The following is a 9,392-nucleotide window of genomic DNA, read 5'->3' as shown; positions in this document are numbered from 1 at the left end:
GAGTTGAAGGTGCTCATGAGTCGAAGTTGCTTGTAAGGTGCTTGTGAGGTGGAGGTGCTCGTGACTTGGAGGTGCTTGTAAGGTGCTTGTGAGGTGCTCGTGAGATGGAGGTGCTTGTGATGTGCTCATCAGGTGGAGGTGCTCGTGAGGTGCTTGTGAGGTGCTCGTCAGGTGGAGGTGCTTGTGAGGTGGAGGTGCTTGTGAGATGCTTGTGAGATGCTTGTACCTTGTGAGATGCTTGTGAGGTGGAGGTGCTCGTGAGGTGCTCGTGAGGTGGAGGTGCTTGTGAGTTGGAGGTGCTCATGAGTCGGAGGTGCTTGTAAGGTGCTTGTGAGGTGCTTGTGAGGTGGAGGTGCTTGTGAGTTGAAGGTGTTCATTAGTCGGAGGTGCTTGTAAGGTGCTTGTGAGTTGGAGGTGCTTGTAAGGTGCTCATGAGGTGGAGGTGCTTGTGAGTTGAAGGAGCTCATGAGTCGAAGTTGCTTGTAAGGTGCTTGTGAGGTGGAGGTGCTTCGTGAGTTGGAGGTGCTTGTAAGGTGCTTGTGAGGTGGAGGTGCTTGTGAGGTGCTTGTGAGGTAGAGGTACTTGTGATGTGCTTGTGAAGTGCTTGTGAGGTAGAGGTGCTTGTGAGGTGCTCGTGAGGTAGAGGTGCTTATGAGGTGCTTGTGAGATGGAGGTGCTTGTAAAATGGAGGTGCTTGTGAGGTGCTCGTGAGGTGGAGGTGCTTGTGTGGTGGAGGTGCTTATGAGGTGCTTGTGAGGTGGAGGTGCTTGTGAAGTGCTCGTGAGGTAGAGGTGCTTGTGAGGTGCTCGTGAGGTAGAGGTGCTCGTGAGATGGAGGTGCTTGTGAGGTGCTTGTGTGGTGGAGGTGCTTATGAGGTGCTTGTGAGATGGAGGTGCTTGTAAAATGGAGGTGCTTGTGAGGTGCTCGTGAGGTGGAGGTGCTTGTGTGGTGGAGGTGCTTATGAGGTGCTTGTGAGGTGGAGGTGCTTGTGAAGTGCTCGTGAGGTAGAGGTGCTTGTGAGGTGCTCGTGAGGTAGAGGTGCTCGTGAGATGGAGGTGCTTGTGAGGTGCTTGTGTGGTGGAGGTGCTTATGAGGTGCTTGTGAGATGGAGGTGCTTGTAAAATGGAGGTGCTTGTGAGGTGCTCGTGAGGTGGAGGTGCTTGTGTGGTGGAGGTGCTTATGAGGTGCTTGTGAGGTGGAGGTGCTTGTGAAGTGCTCGTGAGGTAGAGGTGCTTGTGAGGTGCTCGTGAGGTAGAGGTGCTCGTGAGATGGAGGTGCTTGTGAGGTGCTTGTGTGGTGGAGGTGCTTATGAGGTGCTTGTGAGATGGAGGTGCTTGTAAAATGGAGGTGCTTGTGAGGTGCTCGTGAGGTGGAGGTGCTTGTGTGGTGGAGGTGCTTATGAGGTGCTTGTGAGATGGAGGTGCTTGTAAGATGGAGGTGCTTGTGAGGTGCTCGTGAGGTGGAGGTGTAATTGTACCGGGAGGGTGCGGTTCTATTAGGTTGGTCTGTCTAATGCTAGAACCACTTAAGCACACAGCTCTTGGGAATCTAAGTCTACATATCAGTCAGTCATCATGAGGGGCCAGGATAATTTATATCTGATGTGACCTGGCTTCATCTTTCACAGCTGCACGCTGCCCCAATTCTGGCTCCCAGATGTCCCTGCTGGATCTACAGTCAACATGAAGTGAGGTTAGAGGTGTGAGAAGCATCGTTCTACAGTCTGGCTTCAGTTCAGCAACTCACCAGAAGCTCGCGTGGAACTGGGAGTGACCAGGGAGCATCAACACAAGGATCTGACACCAAAGCTGAACTTCATGTGCTTTATTTGGAGTTATTGATGATGTTTGCTGATAGACTGCTGAACCTGCAGGGTCAGCTGATTGGACGGTGTGCTGTTCAGCTGATGCAAGTTTAGCTTGCAGTGGAAGACATCGGTTAGCTACAGCTTTCACTTCACAGTAACAACAACGACGCAGTCAGAGCTTACACCTCACATATATTTCTAACAGTTACATGCTGATGAAAACATTTATAGAGAACAGTTTCCTCACTGGGGGGCCACGCATGATCCTTTAACCCTTTAACAGCCACTCTGCTCCTGATTGTTCAACGTTTTACTTCATTGTCATTCAATACAGAAATGAAGAATCTGATTTCTGAATGTGTTGAACATCCCATGTTCATTTATTTTACCAGAACAACATTTATTTTACCAGAACAACTATCCTTGCTGCGACTAAATGTCCATTAAATGGTGTCAGGTTTCTCTACCAGCGGTTCCAAACCTAGTGCTCTTCAGGTTAGTAAAGGTTTCCCACAAGGCTCTGTTCTTGGTAAACGGCTGCATTTATACAATTCACCCAGTAACACAGCAATGCCAGCCAGCTAACGCTCACGTGGTCAGCATCGGGAGCAGTTTGGGGGGAGGTGGGTATCGAACCGCCAACCGTGTGATGTACCTCCTGAGCCAGAGCTACTTTTATTCAACATGTACATAAACTATATTATCTCTGCCACTCCAAACTGTCATGTACATTTTTATGCAGATGATACTGTTTTATATGCCACAGGTTCTTTGATACGTTTCAGATCTCATTGAACATCAGCTGTTTTAAACTCTGACAAAACTAAATGTCTGTTATTCTTTAGGTCATTTATCTAGCCAACGGCCTTTATCCGAACTCTTCAGGGCTCTCCCATTAAAATAGTTGCAATGTAATAGTGCTTGCATTGTCAGGTCTCAGGATGTTTTAACGTCAGCTGAGTTTGGAATAACTGCTTCAAACACTAAACTCTCTACAGACGGACTGAGCTGCAAAAACTAAAATTTCACTTGATGATTTTAAAAGACTTTAAAAGTGTTTGTATTTTCACTTGTAATTACTGAAATTTAACGTACTACAAGGAGTTCTTTTCCGGCACACAGAGCCTATGTTCGGAGGAAGCTGGGGAGATTTGTCTTTTGAGCTTTTTGTTTTTGACCTTATATTTTGTGGTTACGGCTGAAATAGGACATTGATAAAGCGTGAGCAAAAAGCCTAGTCCACCTCGCTCACTCGTTCAAGCGATGGAAAGAACTGTGGGATTTCAAAGATTCAAAATTACCTGAGTTGGTCCTCTTCCTCCAAAACAGGTGTGTGCTGTGTCTCCAGCAGACGGAGGTATCCTCGTGGTGGGCTTTACTGTCAACAACGTATTATAATGAAGACATTACCAGGAAGCAAAGCTAACTTCAGCTTTCTCAACAAAATGACACGTACCCTTGTGTCTGAACGGAGCGCCGTCGTCATGTTACAGTTATTAATCTCACAGAACCACAAATAGATGCGTTAGCTCGTTGCTATGTGTCCTGCTAACAGCTGTTTAAAAAAAAGAGAGACTAGTAAAATTAAGTTTTGTCTTTCTTTCACTCGCCTCCACGACAAACAACGCACCAGATCAAGACGTTTTCGACACAAAGTGATGGAACCACTGCCGCTTTTAACCACCGGGGGCCGCCAGGACCACCAGAAACTGAAAGCAGGTCTTTAAAGTCTGACTGTGAGTCTGAACTCCTCAGGTCTGTCTTCAGCAGACATCACGATGTCAGTGAGATAAACATTACATTTAGCTTGTCGTCATGTGGCCTTACTGTGGAGGCTCTGCGGGAGTTAAAGGGTTAAAGGTTCCCACTCTGACGTTCAGCAGCAGAAAACACTTTCATCTCTGAACATGTTCTCTTTCTGTAAAGACACATTTTAAATCAGTAGTTAAACTTTTCTGTTTTCCCCTGGATATGAAAGCCCCCCGCCGTGGCCCTACTTGTCCTCCAGGTGGCCCCGCCCCCCAGTGTGGCGACCTCCACACACAAAACATTTCCTGTCGGACACGTGGAGATTAGTATAAAAACATTCCCGCGTCTCAGTCAGATAACAAGCTGTTTAATGGAAGTCCATCACGCTGTGCTGGAAGACTCCTTATTGCTACGCCATGAACCACAATCCTTTAACCATTTCATCACCACGCAATCCCTCCTGATGTGATGTCATTAAAAAGTCACATGACTTCAGAGTTGTGCTGTTTATCACTGAGGCAGCTCCTGATTGGTCGCCTCCTCCTCCCTCCTCAGACCAGAATCCACCTGTGAGATCATCCTCAGCTTCTCCCTGTTGGAGTACTTCCTGTGTGATGTCACTTCCCCTGTCCTCTGAGCCCCACCCTGTGACGTCACACGGCACGGTGACGTGATCGACTCAAACGATTGGTCATCTCCGTGCGTCAGTTTGCTGTAACCTGTTGTGCTGCTGGCGGTCGGCAGGCTCCGCCTCCTGCAGGGGGGGGGTGGCGTGGAGGAGGAGGAGAAGAGGAGATGAAAGAGGGAGGAGAGCGACAGGTGGGAGGGGGTGAGGGAGGAGGAGGAGAGGAGGAGCAGGGCCTGGGAGCCTCCTGGGGCCTCCCTGTGGAGACTGGAGGAGCTGCAGGAACCCTGGAATGGTCTGAGTGGGGGGGGCGTGGAGGAGCACAGAGGAGGTGGTGGACGTGCAGATACCTCCTCTTCTTCCTGTCTGTGGCCTCCCTCCTCTCTCCCCTGCACCTCCTCTCCTCCTGGGGCCCCACCCCAGCCCCGGCCCGTCCCCGCCCGAGCTGAGTGCCTCCTGCGGGGGGCAGGGGGGCGTGGGTGGCGCAAAGGCAAGGTGAAGGAACTGAGCGCCTCCTTCTGCAGGGAGGTCCAGCATGTGGGAAGGTGGGGGGGGCTGAGGCTGGGGGGGAGGGAGAGTCTTTGGGAGGAGGAAGGAGGAGGAGGAGCTTCTGGCTGCTCACGGTAGATACTGAACACTGTGTTACCTCCATCACCACCCCCACCTCCTCCTCCCGTCCCTCCCTCCCTCCTGCTCATCAGGGAGGCGGGGTATGCCCTGGATTTGGTCTCCAGGCTCTTTGATTGGACGTAGTTAACGAGGCCATTGAGGGGGTTGGCGGAGGAGCGGCGGGCGGAGGAGTTGGGTTTGCGGAGGCTGTGGAGGTCGATGACGGTGGAGTAAATGTCCCGCAGGTTGATGACCTTGGTCTTCTTGTCGCGGTTCTCGTGCAGGACGGCGTTCGCACAGATGAAGAGGAAAATCCCGATGCCCATGATGAGAGGGCCGAAGACCTTCAGCCTATCAGAGTACAGATACCTGCGGAGACACACCAACACTTACTGTCAGACAGCAGGTACCTCCACCTGCAGCAGTTGCTACGTGATGTTTCATGTGCCGCCTGGTGACGGTGTTCTCTCTCTGTGTTTACCTCCACCTGCTCCTGAGGGAACATCTGGCTCTGTAGCTGCTAGAAGCTCCACTGTGTTCACCGGCCGCTCTCTGACTCAGTCTGACTGACGGTCATCACACTAAAACAATAAAAACAAACCACTAGAACGTCTAAAATGATCACTATACCCTCCTGAAAGACACTTAGAACCACCTCAGTTACAACAAGAACCACTAAAGCCTCCCAGGAGACAACTAGAACCTCATTAGAGACTAGTAGAACCACCCCTAATGACCACTACAACCTTCTACAGGATGCTTTCCCCAACTTAATTACAACGAAAACCAAAAGGACCTCTACCACCACCGATATGACATCTAGAACCACACACCTGAACCCCCCTAAAGAACCAATAGGAACTCCAGAAAAAGATGTCTAGAACCCCCAAGGGACCATTAAGCTCTCTTCAATGAATACAACCGCACACAGGAGGCTTCAATTACCACAACAATCTCAAAAGCCTACTAGAGAGCTTAAAGGACCACTAGAACTCCCTAGAGAGCCGCTCATAAAGGACTACTCAATGACTCCCAACAATCTCATGTAGGACATTTAAATGACCTTAAGTACCTCCTAAAGACCTCTAGAACTACCTAAAAGGCCGACACAACCTCTTAAGGGGCCACTGGACCTACCTAAGGGACTAGTAATTGACCAATACAAATTCCTACAGGACACTTAGGACCCCCTGAGTACTTCAAGAACCTAGAGGACTTCTAGAACCACCTGAGGGAGTCATTTTAAATTTACTGCCACTCTTAAATAAGATTGTAGCAACAGCAGACTGAGAGAGAGAAAGTTTACCTGTCCAAAAAGTCCTGCAGAAAGCCTTGTGGAAGCTGTGGAGTCGTCCCGTTCATGTTTTCTTTGATGTTAAATCCATCGTCACCTCCTTCTTCTTCCTCTCCTCCTTCTGTGTCGTCTCCTTCATCCACTCCCGGCCCCCCCCCCCTCTGTCCTCCCTGGAAGCAGTCAGAGAGACGTTCAACACAACATCTGGTTCTGCTGTGTTAAACCTGCGCCTTCAGTCACGAGTCTCCAGCACTCACATGTCTGCATGAAGATTTGGGTCCCTGTAATCTCTCCTGTTCCTACTGGACTCAAAGAAAGTCCTTTCCTAAAGTGATTCCAATGTATGTAACGGTGGAGGACATCTTTTAATTAAACTTTGTTTAATTCAACTTTCAGTTCAGTTTTATTTATATAATAGCGCCAGTTCAGAACATATCTCGATGCACTTTTTATGGAAAGCAGGTGTAGACCGTCCTCTTTGTGATATTTAACTACTACTGCCCCCCTGTGACATGTTCTACTGTCCCCTGACATGTTCTTCTGTCCCCTGACATGTTCTACTGTTCCCTGACATGTTCTACTGTCCCCTGACACGTTCTACTGTTCCCTGACATGTTCTACTGCCCCCTGATATGTTCTTCTGTCCCCTGACATGTTCTATTGTCCCCTGACATGTTCTATTGTCCCCTGACATGTACTGTGACACATTCTATTGCCTCCTGACACATTCTACTGCCTCCTGAATGTTCGTCTTACCCCTGACACGTTCTACTGTCCCCTGAGTGTTCATCTGTCCCCTGACACGTTCTACTGTCCCCTGAGTGTTCGTCTTACCCCTGACACGTTCTACTGTCCCCTGAATGTTCGTCTGTCCCCTGAATGTTCGTCTGTCCCCTGACACATTCTACTGTCCCCTGACATGTTCTACTGTCCCCTGACATGTTCTACTGCCTCCTGACATGTTCTACTGCCCCCTGACACGTTCTACTGCCCCTGACATGTTCTTCTGTCCCCTGACATGTTCTACTGCCTGCTGATATGTTCTTCTGTCCCCTGACACGTTCTACTGCCTCCTGAATGTTCGTCTTACCCCTGACACGTTCTACTGTCCCCTGAGTGTTCATCTGTCCCCTGACACGTTCTACTGCCTCCTGAATGTTCGTCTTACCCCTGACACGTTCTACTGTCCCCTGAATGTTCGTCTGTCCCCTGAATGTTCGTCTGTCCCCTGACACATTCTACTGTCCCCTGACATGTTCGACTGCCCCCTGACATGTTCTACTGCCTCCTGACATGTTCTACTGCCCCCTGACACGTTCTTCTGCCCCCTGACATGTTCTACTGCCTCCTGACACGTTCTACTATTGCCTCCTGACACGTTCTCCTGCCTCCTGAATGTTCGTCTTACCCCTGACACGTTCTACTGTCCCCTGAATGTTCGTCTGTCCCCTGAATGTTCGTCTGTCCCCTGACACATTCTACTGTCCCCTGACATGTTCGACTGCCCCCTGACATGTTCTACTGCCTCCTGACATGTTCTACTGCCCCCTGACACGTTCTTCTGCCCCCTGACACGTTCTACTGCCTCCTGACACATTCTACTATTGCCTCCTGACACGTTCTACTGTCCCCTGAGTGTTCATCTGTCCCCTGACATGTTCTACTGCCTCCTGAATGTTCGTCTTACCCCTGACACGTTCTACTGTCCCCTGAGTGTTCATCTGTCCCCTGACACGTTCTACTGTCCCCTGAATGTTCGTCTTACCCCTGACACGTTCTACTGTCCCCTGAATGTTCGTCTGTCCCCTGACATGTTCTACTGCCCCCTGACATGTTCTACTGCCTCCTGACATGTTCTACTGCCCCCTGACACGTTCTACTGCCTCCTGACACGTTCTACTACCTGCTGATATGTTCTTCTGCCCCCTGACACGTTCTACTGCCTCCTGAAGGTTCGTCTTACCCCTGACACGTTCTACTGTCCCCTGAGTGTTCATCTGTCCCCTGACACGTTCTACTGCCTCCTGAATGTTCGTCTTACCCCTGACACGTTCTACTGTCCCCTGAATGTTCGTCTGTCCCCTGAATGTTCGTCTGTCCCCTGACACATTCTACTGTCCCCTGACATGTTCGACTGCCCCCTGACATGTTCTACTGCCTCCTGACATGTTCTACTGCCCCCTGACACGTTCTTCTGCCCCCTGACACGTTCTACTGCCTCCTGACACGTTCTACTATTGCCTCCTGACACGTTCTACTGTCCCCTGAGTGTTCATCTGTCCCCTGACACGTTCTACTGCCTCCTGAATGTTCGTCTTACCCCTGACACGTTCTACTGTCCCCTGAATGTTCGTCTGTCCCCTGAATGTTCGTCTGTCCCCTGACACATTCTACTGTCCCCTGACATGTTCGACTGCCCCCTGACATGTTCTACTGCCTCCTGACATGTTCTTCTGTCCCCTGACATGTTCTTCTGTCCCCTGACATGTTCTACTGTTCCCTGACACGTTCTACTGCCCCCTGATATGTTCTTCTGTCCCCTGACATGTTCTACTGCCCCCTGACACGTTCTACTGCCTCCTGACATGTTCTACTGCTCCCTGACACGTTCTACTGCCCCCTGATATGTTCTTCTGTCCCCTGACATGTTCTACTGCCCCCTGACACGTTCTACTGCCTCCTGACATGTTCTACTACCTCCTGACATGTTCTTCTGTCCCCTGACATGTTCTTCTGTCCCCTGACATGTTCTACTGCCTCCTGACATGTTCTACTGTCCCCTGACATGTTCTTCTGTCCCCTGACATGTTCTACTGCCTCCTGACATGTTCTACTGTCCCCTGAATGTTTGTCTGTCCCCTGACATGTTCTACTGTCCCCTGAATGTTTGTCTGTCCCCTGACATGTTCTTCTGCCCCCTGACACGTTCTACTACCTGCTGATATGTTCTTCTGCCCCCTGACATGTTCTACTCCCTCCTGACATGTTCTACTGCCCCCTGACATGTTCTACTGCCCCCTGACATGTTCTACTGCCCCCTGACACGTTCTATCTGCCTCCTGACATGTTCTTCTGTTCCCTGACATGTTCTACTGCCTCCTGACACATTCTGCTGTCCCCTGACACGTTCTACTGTTCCCTGACATGTTCTACTGCCCCCTGACATGTTCTTCTGTTCCTTGACATGTTCTACTGTCCCTTGATATGTTCTCCTGCTCCTGAATGTTCTACTGCCCCCTGACACGTTCTACTGCCTCCTGACATGTTCTACTACCTCCTGACACGTTCTACTGCCTGCTGATATGTTC

At 50.2% G+C, this 9,392-nt stretch overlaps 2 protein-coding genes across 2 annotated transcripts in view; both read right to left on the bottom strand.

Annotated features, from left to right (window-relative positions):
- Nucleotides 1-1,784, bottom strand: part of LOC123985710 (extensin-3-like) — a 2,204-nt gene extending 420 nt beyond the window's left edge. The window contains exons 1-2 of the mRNA XM_046073558.1: nucleotides 1,747-1,784; nucleotides 227-1,515 (exon numbers count right to left, since the gene is read on the bottom strand). Of these exons, the coding sequence (XP_045929514.1) occupies nucleotides 227-1,515; nucleotides 1,747-1,784 (1,327 nt within the window). The remainder of the gene's footprint in view (nucleotides 1-226; nucleotides 1,516-1,746) is intronic.
- Nucleotides 1,785-1,809: 25 nt separating this feature from the next.
- On the bottom strand, nucleotides 1,810-7,681 carry LOC123985651 (transmembrane protein 200C-like). The gene is made up of 3 exons (XM_046073425.1): nucleotides 7,598-7,681; nucleotides 6,097-6,254; nucleotides 1,810-5,159 (listed from the first exon to the last, which is right to left on the bottom strand). Exons 1-3 carry the CDS (start codon nucleotides 7,679-7,681, stop codon nucleotides 4,067-4,069), a joined length of 1,335 nt encoding a protein of 444 aa, XP_045929381.1. The 3' UTR covers nucleotides 1,810-4,066.
- Between the last annotated feature and the right edge of the window lie 1,711 nt (nucleotides 7,682-9,392).

This window comes from Micropterus dolomieu, linkage group LG01, assembly GCF_021292245.1.
Source record: "Micropterus dolomieu isolate WLL.071019.BEF.003 ecotype Adirondacks linkage group LG01, ASM2129224v1, whole genome shotgun sequence".
Classification (NCBI taxonomy): Eukaryota; Metazoa; Chordata; class Actinopteri; order Centrarchiformes; family Centrarchidae; genus Micropterus; species Micropterus dolomieu.
Note: the sequence above shows the minus strand (reverse complement) of the source record. Positions and strands in the feature narration are given on the sequence as shown.

Coding starts and splice junctions, on each gene's coding strand:
- LOC123985651 (XM_046073425.1), bottom strand. CDS start 7,681: ATGTGTCAGGAGGCAGTAGAACGTGTCAGGGGGCAGAAGAACGTGTCA. Junction 6,255..7,597: donor GTCAGGAGGCAGTAGAACAT/GTCAGGGGGCAG, acceptor GACTGCTTCCAG/GGAGGACAGAGGGGGGGGGG. Junction 5,160..6,096: donor CTGCAGGACTTTTTGGACAG/GTAAACTTTCTC, acceptor GTGTCTCCGCAG/GTATCTGTACTCTGATAGGC.